The sequence below is a fragment of the Chinchilla lanigera genome, unplaced genomic scaffold, assembly GCF_000276665.1.
Source record: "Chinchilla lanigera isolate Chin_1 unplaced genomic scaffold, ChiLan1.0 scaffold00015, whole genome shotgun sequence".
Taxonomy (NCBI): Eukaryota; Metazoa; Chordata; class Mammalia; order Rodentia; family Chinchillidae; genus Chinchilla; species Chinchilla lanigera.
The window spans coordinates 9359966-9377564 of record NW_004955416.1 but is presented as its reverse complement, the minus strand read 5'-3'; the positions used below and the strand labels follow the sequence as shown (position 1 = coordinate 9377564).

The window sequence follows — 17599 nt, the reverse complement described above, 5'->3', positions numbered from 1 at the left end:
GGGCAGAAGAGCCACTGTCAGCTTCCCTAAGTTCTCTTCCCCCTCCCCTCCCCTCCCAGCAGGGGGCCTTACCGTGCATGGTGCTCCTCCCAGGTGGACACCACAGCCTCATCTGGAGCAAGTGCCGCCCCTGTCCCTCGCTGCAGCACCTGCAGCAGCGCATCTGCCTCCCCGAAGCCACGGTGCAGTTTTGCTTCTGTGAGTTCTATACTGAGTGGGGTACTCTGGGCCCCAACCTGCAGGGAGACCTGCTCCCTTGGGGACCACTCAGGATGCACGCTCCGGTCACCAGGTTGTGGGAGCATCTGCTTCTGCTCGCCAGAGCAGAGATCAGAGCTGACCTCCAGCTCCTTACTCACACCCAGCCCCCTAGAAGAGCCATGCTGAACCCTATACCAGTTACTAAATTTGTTATGCACCGGGAGCTCCCTTAGGCTGCAATGCTGGGGTTCGGGGGCCACACAAATCTGGGAACTGGGACACATTTCCTCAAGTTGGCAGACCTGAGGTAATCCAGCAGTGCAACCTCGCATCCCTGCAGGGTCAGTCAGCTCAGCACCAGGGCTGGGGCCAAGGTGCTGGGAGCCCTTCCATGAGGAGGGATTCGCAGCGAGTTGCGGCTCCACCGGAGGTGCTGAACACTCACCCCAATTTTCAGGCCTGCTCTGCCACTGACTGCTCAGTGGGCCCTGCTCTGGGGAAGCCGCCTCTTCAGACAGAAAGCTGTCAGTCAGCCTCTGGCTCCAGTACCTTGAGGGTGGAACTGGTGGGCTGCTTTGGCCTCCAGTGATGGTCCTGGGCTCAGGCTGCTGAACAGGTTGCCCCAAGAAGCTAACCTGGACACTCAGGCTCTGTGGTGGGCTACACGGGCAACTTAACTCCAGGACTGACTTCCCACTACTGCCTTTTCCATCCAGAGCCTTCAAGGTCTGGGAGCCGCCCGGCTCATGAGTGATTTGAGAACAACTGTCCGCTGGAGGTCTTAGGCTGAAGTCAAGCTTCTGGTGACCCTCTGGAGGGCAGGCTGAGGGAGCTGAGAGAGTCAAAATGCCTGGGGTAGGACCCGGCTCTTGGGTGCTGGCACTAAGTGTGAGGATTGGGGAGGAAGCTCTGTCCACCAAACAGGCACTCATGGGGCCTGGCTTCCTCTGGACCTGAGGCTCTCGGGTGGGCTCTGAGGCACTGGGGGAGGGCCCTGGGGTACGAGAGGTGCTGAGGCCGGGGCTGTGGACAACCACACAACAGGAGTCCCCGGGCTGGGAGGCATCAAGAGAAGCTGGGGGGCTCAGAGAAGGCTTCTGCTCCTGAGGGGCTCTCTGAAACCTCAGGTGGGGTGAAGGCACTGGAGGGCTTCCCAGTGCACAGGGGGTACTTTCTTCAAGAAGATCTGAAGGCACAGTGGCTTTCCGTGCCATCTCCTCCGTGTCACTCTCAAGGGCTCCTGTGACATCTCCCTTTTCTTGTGACACAGATGCGGTATCTGAGCTCAGCACTTCAACGATTACACTGACTTCCTGAGTTTTGGCCTCTGGGGCCTGGGGGTGCAAAGAGGGTGAGGCCAGCTCAGCCTGGCTGTCCTTCTCCACACTGGTCTGAGTCGCACGGTCAGTCCTGAGGGCCTGCAGGGCCTCAGCTATGGGGTCCCTCTTGGTGTTGTGCTCCTTGGCCACACTTGGCTGGGAGAGACTTCCAAGCAGCTCTGAGGTGCTCTGCAGGAGCTGTGAAAGGTGGAGAGACAGGTTGTGCATGCTGGCCCAGGAGGCCAGGTCACAGGGTGATACCTCACTGGTGTCAGGCTGAGCAGGTAAGACATCAACACAGCTCTGGGGCAGCTGGCAGCCCAGGGTCTGTGTGCCCTGCTCGTAGGTGTTCACCTTGGCCTGTGCCACAGGGCTGCCAGTCTCAGACGGGTACAGCAGCACCACCTCATCCACTGCACCTACAGAACTTCCTTCAGCCAAAGGGAGCCCACTCTTTAGACAGCCTGTTTCATTAGTTGCACCCTTTAACTGGGTTATCTTGTCCGGACCACTCAGAATGTCTCCCAAGGCAAATGAGGCATCCCTTATGTTCCAGGCCTCGTTGGAATCCTGTACATTCTCAGTGCTGCTGTGTGTGCTTGACAGGTCCTGAGTTTGGCTATAAGTGCTGAGGTGGGAGTAGAATGGGGGGTTCTGGTCTCCTAAGACGTTGTCCATGCTGGAGCACTGGGCTACATTTGATGGCCTTGGACCATGGGCTTTCAGGCTACAGGAGACATCAGCTGCCCTATCAAATACACATTGCTTCCAGCCAATGTGCACAGGCCCCTCAGGGCACCATGGCGAGATGTACCGATTAATATCCTTGGAGCCCAAGTACAACATTCCTTTCTCTACCTGTCCATCCTCTGACCTAACCTGGACACCTAGTTTCTCTGGCTTTCTCTGTAGAGCCAAAGTACTAGACACCCAACTGTTCATGAAATCAGAGGTTGGCATGGAGGACACCGTGGAAGACACTGGGTAAGGAGGAGTGGCATGTTTCAGTGGCATGTGCTCAGCAGGGCCATCACTCAAGTTAGATGGGGCCGATGGATTGGAATCCTCAGTCTTCAAAGGTGTTTCCGTCACCATCTTTCCTGAGGAACAGTCCCGGATGTGTGGGTGCCACAATCGGTGAAGCCCCTGTGCATCCTCATCTGGAGGGGGAGGAGGCTCCACCCTCATGTGTAGCTCCTGAAGAGATTGAGAGTTCACCACCGAGAACTGAGGTCTGGGATGGGGCATGCAGTGTTTAGAGCCAGAGAAGACTGTAATCACGGGAAGCGAGGGCCCATGATGGGGAGTCGGCTGCTCTTCACTGGGGTAAAGCCGGCCAGGCCTCCAGCCAACAGGCTGTGGTACTTCACTGTGCCCCAACAGCACAGAAGCCGGGTCTCCAAAGCCTGGTAAGAAAGACTGGGACACAGGAAACGTGGTCACAGCCACCTCTTCTCTTGCAGCACCTCTGATGTGATAGCCATTCAAGCCACCCTGATCATCGAGTGGAGGATTCCTGCCCTGGGGAAGGGCCTCACCACCTACCGAAGCAGAGTCTCTCTGCTGTTCTTGGTCTTCCCAAGGACTATCACCCTGAGGACTACAGATGTGTTTTGCTACACACTTGGCTAGAGGATCCCTGCACTCAGTGGAAGGGTTTGGCTTTTCTGAAAGGCGTTTGGTATTTTCTAAGCACCCATGTTCACTCTCAAGAGACCCTTCACTTAGCCTCAGGGTGTGCGGTCCCTGAGTTTCTGTAGGTGGCTCTGGCTTGGTCTGAGACACCTGTGCACTGTGTCCACCTACAGAATGATCCCTGAGGTTCCTCAGCGGCTCAGAGCATGTGCCTGCAGGGCAAGGGGCAGCCTCAAGTTCCGTGCTGGCTTTCTTCTTAGCAACCTCTTCCTCAGGACCCCCTACAGTCCTTAGGCTTCTGTCAGTAGCTGACTCAGACAGGGAATGTGTCCTCACATAGGAAGTGCCGAGGGAGTTACACCCTTGAGTGGGTGATCGGATAGCAGCTGCAGTCAGGGGTTCAACCATGCTGCCGTCTGCTGGCCCAAGAGTCCCACAGCTATGTGCCAAGAGTATGTCAGCTTCCTTGAAGGAGGTCTTTCCTATCTCACTCATTTCATGGGCCCTGGAAGGTGCAATGAAAGGTGGGTAGACAGGATACGGGGCAGCCTGGGAATTTGTCTGCCAGTCACCGTCTCTTTGACAGGTGCGAGTAGCGGTGGTCTGATGGTAGCACGATTGTTGGCAAGGAATGGTTCCGCTCTCTTTTGCCTCCCTCACTGTGCTGCGAGCACTGCTGCCTTCTGTGCTCCCAGAGAACACAATGCAATCTTCGGTTTCCCCCAGACCTCCACATGGAGCCTCATCTCCCCTAGGGTCTGGGGATGGAGTTGGGCTCAGATTTTTGTTCTCAGTCCTGCAGGCTTCTGCTGGCCTAACCCAAACGTTCTCCTCCCACCTCACCCCTTGCTGTGCGCCCGCTTCCACTTCAGCATTTCTCGGGGCTCCAGGCAGAGCAGCCTGTTGTTTTGGACTGGCCCTCACTTCTTCTAAGCCAGTAGAAGCCTTATGGCATTGGACTTGATCTTGCTTAGTCGCTGAAGAGCTTGAAGAATTCCCAACACTACAGCTCACAGACTGACTTTCAAAGTGAGCAGTTTTTCCTCCCTGTGCAGTAACTGAAAAGTTACCTGAGACTGCTCCATATGTGGTATCTACAGCCTCAGGCTCCCGGTGCTCTGGGCTGCCAGTGCGACTGCCAGGAGACATGCCCTCTACAGTGTCCCGTGTGGCTAACTGATTCTGCCCACAAAGGACGGGGCCAGGATCATCATAAGAAGATAAGGCAGACACTGCTTTCTCTGATCCCACTATCCTGTCGGCCTCCACAGCTCCTGAAGGAAGAAGCCTGTCTAACATCAAAGGACCAGCAGAGGAAAATGTTCTGGATGCTTGCTTCTTCTTCGCTATGATTCCAGGAGAACCAGAGTGATCTGAAAAACCTTCCTTTGCTTCCTGGAAAAGCCTCAGATCTCTAGGGTAGCATCTTTTCCCTGGAGCAGGTGCAGCATGAGAGGAAGACTGTGGAGGAAGCTGGAGCCCTCTGTTCATTTCAGGGCTGGGCAGCGGTCCAGAGCCATCTATACAGACAGGCATGGCTTGGGCTTTCCTCTCATCAGCCAACAGATGTCCCGGTGTAGCAAAGACAGACGCCACATGGCATTCTGGGGCTTCACCCTCACTCCTGGTCCTTCCTGGCATTAACTGGTCCATTTGCTCACACTGAGTCCTGCCAGCAGCCCCTGAAGAACGTTCGGGTTCTACTGAAGGTTCATAGTCAGTAAGGACTGTACCCCCAGTCCCAAAGTCATTAGGCCACTTTCTCCAGATGTTTGCCTGTCTGATCTCCTCCAAGATAGCCAGGCAAATGGATGCATGGACAGATGTCTCCAACAGTATGGGCTCTGGATCAGGTACCTTAGGCATGGAAACAGATCCTGAGCAAGTTCTGCTGACAGGGCCCTGGTCCTTGGCCTCCTCCTGTGTCTTGCACTTTGCTCCTCTGCCTTGGTCATTACCCTCCTCTAAGGAGAGGCTGACCTGCTTTTCAAGTTCCCTAGAAGTCATGTTCGAGGAAGTGGCTTGTATTTCTTTTTGTCCAGCTGCCTCAGTTTCATTGCCAAAACTTTCCTGAGCAGTCAAACCCAAGGAAGTGATTTCGAGGTCTCCTCGGTCTTGGCTGGTGCTTGCTGTTATCTGCTCCTCTGTCCCCAGGGGAACATTCTCTGCTGCATCAGACTGACCATGCAATCCCAAGGCCATGGGCCTCACATCCCCACACCAGGCTGTGTATGCCATGGAGGAGCCCCTTCTAATGTCTCCCTGCAGATGGGGGCTTCTGTTCTCTCTACTCTGGCTGTCACATCCTACTCCATGTTCTAGGGGACTGTCAGGAATTTTCAATATTGTAGGATCTAGCACGTGGTCAACTGAAGAAATGCCTATAATATCAGGGCCATGAAAACAGCTTCCTGGTAGCCTTGGTGAAGGCAAGGGCAAGGTATTGCTCCAGTCTTGATTAGAAGGGGCTGTGGAGAAGTCTGTGTGGCTTGGTAATGAGACAGTCTCCTGGCTGAAACACGTGCACGTACAATGCTGGTTTGGGCCAGGATGTTCCTGAGTCAATGAGACCATGTTACTTTTGTCCTTTGGGCCCCTGCCCAAATGCAAGGCCATTTCTTCAACTTCACTTTGAGCTCTTAGCCCGTCTGGCTTGGAATCACTTATGCACTCCGCAACTTGGCTGTCCTGAAAAACTTCCATGGTCTCCAGGTCCTCAAGATTTCCCAAGCCCCAAGGCTGCTCTTCGAAGCTCGCTGATGCTTGTACCAACCTGACTTCCTTCCCTGAACTCTCAGGCCAGGGATGCAAGGATGGAGCTCTAGACAATGCTTTCATTCTCCTCTGGTGAAGAGCAGTGTCGGTGGGCTCTTTGCAAGCTGCGCCTTTCCCTAGATCACACGTGTCCCTGGAGGCGCTATCTGCTCCAGCTGGGCGGGTATGCGCTACCACCCTCTGACACTGTTGTACACATTCCCTTGACCTGGAGGGGCCTGGAGGGATTTTTTGGACCTGGTTCTCATTCCCAGTGGTTCTGTTAGCCTCCATTTCCCCAGCTTCACTATCCCCAAAGACAACATCACCTGCTTGTCTTGGAAAAGATGATTGATCCTTATAGGATAAATGGTTTCCAGAGCTTCCTGGCCTCAGGACATGGTCGGAGCTCTCTTGGTCCTTCTGGTCCTGGGACACAACCTCCTCACTAACTCCTGATGTGTGGGAAGCATGAAGCTGCTTATTCTGCTTGGATCCAATTTCTAAGATGCCATTTTCCAATTGCATGACACTCCTAATTAGCCTAGCCATTTCATCAGCATTACTAACTCCTTTATACTGTTTCTTTCCCAAAAATTCGTCTTTGGAGTTTAACATTTCTTGTGATCCTCTGGGGCCCTGACATTTAATGGGGCAGCTTTCCTGATAGCATGTAACAGACGGGGCACTTTCACAGGTAGACCCTATCTCTGAAAGTTCAGGCTCTGCTGGGCTGTCTGTGGGATGGACAGTTCCTCCAAGGAGCCCGGTTTCACTCTTCTCTCCCCACTTATGGGTTGGACTCTCATCCTGGGCTATAATCATGGGGCTGCTTACTCCATGACATACTGATCCGGACTTCATAAAAACAGCTGTTTCCCCTGGCATGTCCTTCTCAAGGCCTAAATCAGTAGTTTTACAGATGAAATCAGATCTAGGTCCAAAAGGAATCTGTCTGCTCATATCATGGGCCTGAATCTGAGCCTGCTCTTCTTTCCTACCTGCCTCAGGTTCACAAATGAAAAGGAAAGGCTTCCCAGATCCAGAACTGTCTGAAAAAACATCCCAACAGGGCTGTGTAGGAGCCTTTTCTTTTTCATTAAGTACGGGAAGACTGTGCTTTTTATTTAAAATTCCAAATTCATTTTCATGCTCAGGTACTTCTGTGCCAGTAAAAGAGAAAATATGTCTGTTCTGAGCAACAAGAAAATGAACTGAATTATGGCTTCCCTCTTTAGTATTTTCAGCACACTCCCCTAACTTGCCAGTAACTTCTTTGGTGTTCAGATCAACTGGCCTCTCTGCAGTGACCTGTTGAGAAAAGGCAACCTTGGAATTCCGGTTTTGTAACAGCACTGGCAAACTGTTCAGGTAAGTTTTCTGTAGGACTTGGTGGTCATGACTAAAGCCCCAGGCCTCCCGGGGAGGTGGGGAAGGCACCCATACTTCTCTGCGAGCTGGAATCTCTAAGGCAGTTTCTGTCAGGGCATCCCTGCTTTTGGTCACATAGAATGTTTCCAAGATAGGTGGCTGTGGGGAGGATGAAAAAGGATTCCAGGGAGCACAGCGGACGTGTGGCTCTGGATCTGATAGACTGGCAAAAGAAACATCTGTGTGTCTTCCAACTACTTCCTCAGAGCTCTCCTGGTAATCTGCCTTCTTTTTCTGTTGGAAGTGGTGGTTGTTGTGACTTAATTGTCCTCGCTGAACTGAACTATTTTTCCTGAGAGGAGACTGGCCTTGGGGCCAATGGTCTGCATTGGTGGCCTGCAAAACATTTCTGCAACAAGCATTCTTCTGGAATACATACGTATCAGAGGAAGTTATCACTGCGGTTTTTCTGCTATCCTGATAGCACCCTTCCAAGCTCTTCTGTCTGACTTCACAGGCTTCTTTTAAGGAATATGTTATCTTGTTCTCTGCGACACAAACCTGTATATTTGTAAATCCAGAAGCCAGTGATTCCAAGTCAGCTGAATACGCTCCATTACAACCTACCTCTTTCTCACTAGTACTTAAGAAATCTGAAGCACTTTCCAACGTGGCACTCAAACTGTCCTGCTCTTTCTCTGCTCTCAAATGGCTGGTTTTGGAGAGATGGACTGGAAAGTCATTAAAATTCAGACTGCTAGAGATTCCAGAACCAACCTGCTGTTGAGTATCTCCTCCTTTGCTAGAATTTTCAGCCAGAGAACTAGAGTCTTCCTCAAGGTAGAGGAAGGGTGGCCTGGGCTCTCTGATAGCCTCCGAAACAGGGTGAGAGAGTTCAAGAATGAATTTTTGCTGAAGGGTGGCCCAGTCCTCTTCATGGGTGCTGCCCACATAAGTGAATGAGGTGGCAGAGGCAGCAGGCCCACTCGATACACTAGAATTAGAAACTTCAGAGTTTCCCTGTTGGGTTGTATCAGAGGCTCTCCCTTGAAAGAGGTCATCAGCTCCCGGCTGAAGAAGCCTTTGAGTTCCCCGAAGTGACAACTTGGAAATATCAGAAGCAGAGGTTGTGTGCACATCTCTTGCGGTGCAGGCTAACTCAGTATTGCCTTGGGGCAGTTTCAAGCTATCTGGCAGAACTGCTTCTGCAGCTGGTGGCTTTAGTTCTTTAATACTCCGCAAGCACCCAGGTTTCTCTTCATCATAGGGCTGGACTTCTTGGACATCAGGACTTAGAAGTAAAGAATCCTGTACTCCTCCGGGGCTGCTAGGATTGATCTTAGAGTCACAGGAGAACCAGGAATCCATGGACACCAGAGAGCTCTCTCTCGAAAGCTGTATGCCTTGGAAAGAGCTGGCTCGTTCTGGGTAGCTGGCCTCCATCTCTGACTCAGACTGCTCCTTATCAGGCTGGACCTGAGGATTAAGGTAGAATGAACTGCTCACTGGCAGGATGGCACTCAGCCCTGTCCCTGCTCTGTGGCTGATGGGCCCAGGTCTGCACATTGCCTCCTGGTCCACTACAGGCAGAATGGAGTTCTGCCGGTGCCAAAATATCTCTGTGGGCATCTCATCAGCTGAACCAAGGCAAGGCTCCTCTTGCTGATCTTCTTCCAATTCTTCCTCAGCATCGATCAGGCTGTCTAAGGAAAAGCTCTCAGCAAGCAGGCTACTGTCTAAAGGCCTGGGAAAGTTCCTCATACACGTTTTAGTTCTGGTCTTCAGGTGACTACATTTGTTGGGGGGATGACTGCCCCCTAGTCTTTCTTTTGAGCTCTGGTCTCCCTTTTCAACAAGTAACTCCTCAGATATTTGGCTGTTGTGACTTTCAGAGTTCTCTGACGCTGGGAGATACCACTTGCCTGGAAGGTCCTCTGGTGTCAGTGGCTCTGTCAGTGAGGCTTTGGCATAGACACAGGAGAGAGAATCCACTGAGTAGCTGCTATCTGTGTCAGATAAATCATCTTCTCCTCTTGCACAGTCCATCACTGGGCTGGAGTCTGTGTGTGAAGCTGTGGTGTTTGGGTCTCCTGCACTGTGCAGTCCCTTCAAAGGACGGCCATGAGGTAAAGGAGAGTACTTTTTGGCAATGTCTCTGACCTTCGCTGCCAGCACCCTCTGAAGCCTTTTTGATTCCCTGCCTGGAAAAGGTAGTTTGGATTCTGTCCGAAAAGTGTTGGCCACTCTTCCAAGCTCAGCTGCCTGCTTAGGTCCACCAGGATAAGAGTAACTATAACTGGCTCCCCTAGCAGCCTTGTGAGCCCCAAGGTTCCTTCCTTTTTGTGAGACAGCTTGTGTGTTGCCAGAGTCTGCTAGTCTCTTAGCTCTTCTGGCCTGGGTACCAGAGGTGAGGGTCTTTGGTCCATCTCTTGACTTTAGATTGTCAGGTGACTGACACAGAGATGCCAAGCCCTGGGACACCATCTGAGAGAGCTGCTTACCCATTCTCTCCACTTCCTGGATGTTGACAGACTTATGGCTCAGGGTAAGACAGGTGCCTAGAGCTGAGGTGTCTTTCTTGGCCATGCAGAGCTGCGGCTGGCCTGAGGGACAGAGATCACTGTTATAGAGGCACCCCATCCTTGGAAGGCAAGCAGCTGCCGGGGAAACATGGTCTGCCAGCGGGATTTTCTCTGACACTTGGTGAGTAGGGTCAGGCATAGGTGGTAGCATGGTAGAGTGACCCCCATTCAGAAAAGCACTGTGGAGACAAAGAAAATCATCTCAGAAAGAGTAATCCACTGAGTAGCTGCTTGGAGCAGTTCCCTACTTTCACTGAAAAAATAAAACGTTTGCTCTGAAAGAGGTTACAAATCAGGCCCAATGTCACCTTGTCCTATTGTTTTCAGGGTCAGAGGAAAGTTTGCTAAGTACAAAAGGAAACTGGACTAGTCTTGGTTCTCTGTGAAGTCCCAGATATACTATGTTCCTCAGTTTTTTTACTTATATAAAAAAGTTGAATTCCATCTAATTATACCTTTAGGTAATATGAAGAAAATAAGAACAATTTAAATACTGTAAGAAATCAAACAGATAAATTCATAATGTGGGTACATTTGGAGATCTCAAGTTTGACTCCAGCCTCAGAAACTTAGTGACTTAGCAAGACTCTGTCTCAAAATAAAAAATATAAAAGGGCTGGAGATGTAGCTCAGTATGAAGGCTCTGGGTTCAGTCCCCAGTATCCCCCACATCATAAAAAGCCACATGCAGTGTGGAAATTTGGATTAATTTAAAAAACTAAATGTAAGTAGATGTTTTGAGGCAACTTGAGAAATATGAACATGGTTTACGTTTTAGATGCCTATTTGTTTTGTTTTTTTTTTGATACTGGGAATCAAACTCGGGACCTCACACTTGCCAGGAAGGCACTGTACCACTGAGCTAAATCCCCAGCCCTTAGGTTTTAAATTATATTAATTAATCTTAGTTTTAGTAGCTATAATAATGACATCATGGTGACAGTCTTTTTTAGAGGTACGTACTTAAAAATGTAGGATTGAAATGACATGATGTCCAGGAGCTGCTTTAAAATACTTCAGAAAATGGGAAAGTGGGGAGACTAAGTGTGGACAATCTTGATAATGGCTGAATGTGGATGATAGATATATATATATATATACAGTATTCTCTTTGTGTATGTTTAAGAATTTTCCATAATAAAATGTTAAAAGAAAAGGCTTGCCTAGTACCCTGAAGACCAGAGAGGTGAGAAAACATAACATCACACACTGATTGTGAGCCTGCTATGTCAAGGACCTGACAATCTGAAGGAGAATAAGATCCAGCCCTGCTCCAAGCAGTCTAGGATAGAGGACACCCTCACCTTGCCTGCTGATGGGGAGTGAAGGAGAAGAGAAAGGAGGAAACCCCAACATGAACCTGGGAGTAAAAGACAGCTCTGCAGTGAGCAGGAGAAAGGGGAGGAAGCTGACTCGCGGTGGCAGGTCAGGGAGGGCACAAGAGGGAGGCGGCACGGCAGGAAGAAGTCAGCTTTGATATAGGAGGTGGTGGAGTGGGGTTCGGGCACATGAGGAAATGTATATGGATGGAAAGGGTCTAAAAAGCAGATGAAAAATGACACAGAAAGCTTTCCTCAGAAGGTTAAGAGGTGCTACTCAGGCGGAAAGTGAAAAGAAAACCCAGAATCTGAAAACATAAACAGAGGAAAAAAAAAAAAAAGAAGCCAGAAGGGAAGAAAAGTGTTAAGAAACAGTGGAATAAACATATTTTTCTATTTGACAGCCTGAGGAAACCGAGGCTCTGGAGAGTAAAAAACTCTGCCTGGACAACAAGGTTATAAAACTCCAGTGACAACCACTGACTATACCTGTGCAGCGGGGGCAAGAGCCTTTGGTAGCTCAGAGAACTGCAACTTGTACGTCTGTTTCTAGGTGGAGGCTCTGGGGCTGTGGAATCAGAGGTAGGGACCCAGCATGGGGACTGGTGGGTACTGTCATCCTGAAGCCAGCACAATTCCCTGAGCTGCTCCAGACTCTCCTGGGCCTCCAGCAGCCTTTGCTTCTTGATGAATCCGTCTACCTGCAATGAGGCCTTTTTTCTTGGGATGTTGTGCTCTCCTGCCTGAGGGGCACGTCTCTGTGGGAGCTGCAGCTGCACCAGCCTATTCTTCTTGTTTTGGACCAGTGGGCACAGCACAGCCTCAGAGTATGTCTGAAGCCGAGCATCAGGTGCCACTGAGACCTCAGATTCTTTCTCTGCTCCAAGGTCGTCTTCTTGCTGCTGCTGCTGCTGCTTCTGTAACTTGGCCAGCCAGGTGTCTTCTCTAAACCGCCACTGCTGGTCTAAGAAACAAAACCCCAGAGAGTGTCAGCCCTTCCTTCCTGTAGCTGCCTTGGATGATTCAGGTGTCACCAGCAAGAGCTGGACCTGTGTGGAGTGAAAGGGCTGGGGTAATGTGGCGGGGGAGGTTCATGGCCTCCTTACCACAGGAGATGGGGACAAGACACCAGCCTCAGCCCAACAGCAGGCACATCCTAGAGCAGGCAGAAAAGCATGGACAAGTGTGCCAGGAAGGAGGAGAGAGAAGGAGGCCCATCACTCTGTTGGGCCATAAAGGAGTCAGCTTCCTTCTTGCCTCCAGCCTCTTTGGAAGCACCTCTGGTCTCTAAAAGAAGGGAGAGAACACCTAATGCTGAAGATTCCATTGTATCACAGAGAAAGCAAAGGAGAGAACACAGAAGGCTGTGGGAGCATGCAAGTGAGAAGTCCAAAGGTGAGGCAGACACCTCTCAGGACATAGGGCACCTACTATCTCCAATCTTCTGGTGGGTGCAAGTCTGGTCAAATTCCAGCTCCTTCTTAGCGCTAATCTGCTCTGCTTGGATCTGCTGCCTCAACTCCTCCACACAGCACTGCTGTTGCTGAATTTGGGCTCTGTGGGATGTCTCTCCATTCCTTGGTGGGTGGTGGTCCTCCTCACTCTGCTCTTCCAGCACTCTCCTGTTACAAAAGGCAATGGGGTTACCCAAGTAAACCCAGGTCTGGACAAGCTAATTGTAGTCTAAGTCCCTCTAAGAGCCCCTGAATTCAACAGGATATAGAGGGCTTTACGCCTCTGGCAGCTTGGGACAAATAGGCATGTTATCACAACAGGCTCATGATGTCACACTGTAGGAGAGGATAAAAGCATAGTCATACAGTACTGGTTTGGCAGAAATACAAATTCATTTTGATTAAGGAAATTAGGAGGAAAATCAAGATCTTTTAAAAAGAACAAAGTTTTAGCTAAATCAATAATAATCCCTTTTTTTTTTTTTTTTGCTTTTTGTTTTTTGAGACAGTCTTGCTCTGTAATTCAAGCCTTGAGCTCACTACATAGCCCATGCTAGCCTTGAACTCATGGTGATCCTCCTGCCTTAGTCTCCAGAGTGCTGGGATTACAGACCTGCACCTCCAGGCCCAGCTTCTCTCCTTTAAGGACTGTTCTGGCTGAAGGAGTCCTATAATAGGACTTAAGAGTTTTACATTTTCCCATACCTTTTCAGAGACTTGTACAATAGTGTTTACTGGTGGAATATGTCCAGAGTTTCCTTAGTTCCAGTGGGAAGAAGTAGGGGAATATGATGAAAAAAAGAGTAGCCAGGGTAGTTAATTTGTGTTGAAATTTATCATAATAAACAATTTATAAATAACTGTAGATTATAGTCCTGCTTTACCCTAGAAGCAAGTTCTTGTATCACCAGAGATGAATCAGAGGCTTCCTGACAACTTCTACCTCCAAGCTAACCTTTGTCCAGGTCATACATAGTCTTCTATGCAAAGGCCTCCAACACTGTTTTTTCAGGGTATTTCCAACCCCATTGTTCAGGCTTCTACAGGAGGCAACTGCATGAGGCCAAGAGCAGCTGTGCAGGCTTGCAGTTCCAGCTACCTGGGAGGCTAAAGCAGGAAGTCACATGACCCAGAAATTCAAGAAAAGCTGGGCAATACAGTGTGGACATACAATGGATGGACGGATGGATGGATGGACAGACGGATGGACAGATACAGGTAAATAAGGGATCCAACTGCGTGGGTGTAACAAGGTGGAGATGGGAAAGGAGTGGTTGAGAAGAGTCAGATTCTGCCAGAGGTTAACTAAAAAGCCAGAACTGGGCCTGCTTTACTCAGCTGTAAGCCCTTAATCTTACTCCCAGGATGTCATGACTCCAAGGCTCAGAGAGGCTCAGTCATTGATCTAATGCAAGAACCAGATCTCAAGTAGTGAGAGAGCTGTGTGCTAAGGATTCACTCTTTCTAGACCTCCACACATCAGACTTTGGGTCTTTGTTTTTTATTTTCAAGTCTGGATCTTGAATGTCCTCCAAAGGCCCTATGTTGAAGGATTGGTCTCCAACGCATGGTACTAACAGAGGTAGTGGGACCTTTAGGAAACAGGGTGCAGGGGAAGGAAGTCAGGTCCTGGGGGCATGGTCCTGAAGGGGATGTGGGAACCCTGGCCCCTCATGCTTCTCTCTCTCAACTTCCTGGCCACCATGAGGTGAGGGTTTCCTCTACAACACAACCACGATGTTCTACCTCACCATGGGTCCAAAAGCAACAAGATCAACCAACCAACCATGGACTAAAACTGTGAGGCAAAATAACCTTTTCCTTTTTCAAAGGTGATTGAGCCAGGGATATAGCTCAGTGGCACAAACACCTGCCTGGCAAGTGTAAGGTCCTGAGTTCAATTCCCAGTACTATAAATAAATAAATAAATAAATGTAGGTGTCTTGGGTTTTTTGTTTTTTTTTTTATGAAGACAGGGTCTTGCTATGTAATTCAGGCTCGCCTTTAACTCAGTAGGTAGGCTCCCTAGGCTGGCCTCCCACTTACAGGTGCTCCTGAATGCTGGGATTACAAGTGTGAACCACCACAACCAGCTTTTTTGGGTTATTTTGTTACAGTGACAGAAAGCTAACATACTACCTTATAAAGTAGAATGAAATCACAAAATACCAAAGCAGAGGCCCACAAACTACAACCTGTGTCAAATTTGGACTGCTGCCTGTTTTTGTAAGTAAAGGTTTACTGGAAAACAACTACAACCTACTGCACTAGTTTTGGGCCACGCTGGTAGAATTAAATAGCTGTGCAAACTCTACATGGCCTAAAATACTAACTTTTTTTCTTCTTTTGTTTTTTTTGAGACAGTGTCTCATTATGTATCCCAGGCTGGCCTCAGACTTGTAGTGACCCTCTGCCTCAGCCTCCCAAGTTCTGGGATTACAGGCATGTAATCCCAGGTGTCACTACACCTGACTTCTAATTCTTTATAGAAAAAGTTCACTACCCTATCTTAGAAAAAATTTACATTTCATAATGCAGTCTTAAATCAGTGAAATATACAGACAGGGATGGGAGTGGGATGGACAATCACTCTTTCTTCTCTGGAAGAAAGCTGTAAGATGACTCAACATGTAATGGGTCCAAGGCCCAGAGCCTTGATCATGTGTACTCAGGGGAAGACTGATACTGATTGGTATAGGCAAAAGGGCATAAACACACAGTAGAACATATAAACTGTGGAAAGGTACACTCTATCACACCTGAGGCAGAATACTAGGAATAGCAATCCAAGTAGAAATCCAGCTAATGTCAAACAAACAGGAAAAACACCAAGCGTGGTGGTGCACACCTGTAATCCCAAAACTGGGAGGCTGAGGCAGGAAGATCACTTCAAATTCAATGCTAGCCTAGACTAGATAGTGAGTTCAAGGCCAGCCTGAACTACATAGGGAGACCTGTCTCAAAAAAGAAAAAACAGTCAATGGAAAATATTTTATACATACATTTTTAAACATCCTATCTATATGGCTGTTCTAACCTTTGACCACAGAAATGGCTAAAATGCAAATATGAGACTATCAGATCACCAGATGCAAAAAGCAGGGAGGGGAATCTGCACTGAGTTCCTTGAGATTGCTGTTCGCTTCTCTGGCTATCTCCCTAACCCTTAGAAGACAGCGTTCCTTGTCCTTCCCCTAGGAAAGCAGCAACCACAAGTTTCCTTCACAGCAGCAACAAGGCCTGTAACGAGAGGCTCTCTGGGGTGATCACACTAGACACAGCACGTTCAGCCTGAGACACCCAAAGGGTCAGGTGGAAGGGCTCCTCTGCTAAGCACATTAGTCAGGTTCCCAAAAACAAGTGAAAAAGAAAATACCAACCTCATGCTACATTCTGTGTACATCATCAAGGGCGTCTTCATTGCCCACAGCCAAGGACCTCTGTCTCTATCGGATGACTACCTTTCACCTTCAATGGCTCTAGCATACCCTAGCTACCGCCCAGACACTTGCTTGCCTGGACTCCACTGTGCCCCTCTGCTTTCCACTCTCAAAGCCCTCTCCTGCTGCCTCAGAGTCTGACAGCTTCTGCAGGAGAATGCAGTAGTGTCTGCTTGCTGGGGATTTAAGGTTAAGCCTCCAAAAGTCCAAATGGGAAAACAACAACACACTCAACAGTTTTCTAGGACAAATGCCTATCTGGTCCAGATCGTTGCTGCAAGGAGAAAGGAGGGCCAACTGGCCAAGCTCCTCTTGCTCTGCAGTCAGTTCCAGCTGATATAAATACTCCTGCAGAGAGAAGTGAGAGAAAAGAAGGCTAGGATAATGGAAGGCTTCAGAACCAAGCCCACCCAAGAGCAGGAGAGAGTCTCACAGAGACACAGCCACCAATCCAGACTGGGAGCACAGCTGACAACTTGCATTCTTCTCCCCTCATAAGTTCCTCTCTATAGTCCCTTTGCCCAATCACAGGTTTGAGCACCGCGCCACATCACCTGACCAGAGGCTGGCACACAGTTGTCTATGGACCAGTCCAAGCCCAGTCTACAGACTCCCAGAGCTGATGTCAAATGGTAGAGGCAGTGGGTGAGAGAGGCACTGATTCTGAAGTCTTTCTCTGTTCTCTAAAAGGGCACATACTTGGTGTTGCTGACAGGTCATGTCAGTGCCTGCGGGACTGGAGAGCCCTAGCAGACTTTATAAAGCAGAAGGAGGACCCAGGCTGCTCTGGGGTGGATGGATCAGCTCGCTGAGTCGCGAGGTCAGGACAGAGGAAGGGAGGCAGACTTCCTGGCAGCTTGTCCCTGGGCCTCCCAGCCACAGGGGCCCAGGGTGGGTGAGCACCGTGCACACACACTTGCTTTCAATCTTTATCAGCAGGATCCCGGGGAAAAATGGCAATATCCTTACTTTAGAGATGAGGAAGCAGGGTTGGAGGTTCAACAACCTGCCTAAGATCCCACAGCGCTTATGGGGTACAGCCAGGGTGTGAACACTTTAAAAAAAAAAAAATCCAAAACAATATGATAGGAGATACCAATGATTAATACACTGCATATTATTATCTTTAGTTACTCAAAGTACAAGATATCAGCATGTAATTATCCAAATAATATTAGTACAAACCTACCTTTTCAATGAACTAGGAGAAATTAGTAGTATAACTATCTTATCTTATATATATATATATATATATATATATATATATATATATAAAATTTTTTCCTTTCTTTTGTCTTTTCCCTCATCCAAATTGTTCTTTCCCTTTGAGCAGTTTCTTCCCCTTTCACAGTATCTATTGGATGTGTTCATATTTTACGTTTAACTGATTTGTAACCGATGGCTGTGAAACACATGAACTTTAGGCAAATGTCATTTTTTGGCTGCTGGGGCTTCCATGGTAAGCTAGAGCCTTGTTCTAGACTCTTAAGTCCCCCAGCCCCAGCCTGAACTGTAGGGCCATAA

General features: G+C 49.1%; 1 protein-coding gene across 6 annotated transcripts in view; it reads right to left on the bottom strand.

The window, feature by feature from the left end:
* Positions 1–17599, bottom strand: part of Stard9 (StAR-related lipid transfer (START) domain containing 9) — a 117817-nt gene that overhangs the window by 16278 nt on the left and 83940 nt on the right. For all 6 annotated transcript variants that reach the window (XM_013512434.1, XM_013512435.1, XM_005381351.2 and 3 more), the window contains 3 exons: positions 12613–12803; positions 11671–12145; positions 73–10041 (listed from right to left, as the gene is read on the bottom strand). In XM_013512434.1, coding sequence (XP_013367888.1) covers positions 73–10041; positions 11671–12145; positions 12613–12803 — 10635 coding nt within the window. The remainder of the gene's footprint in view (positions 1–72; positions 10042–11670; positions 12146–12612; positions 12804–17599) is intronic.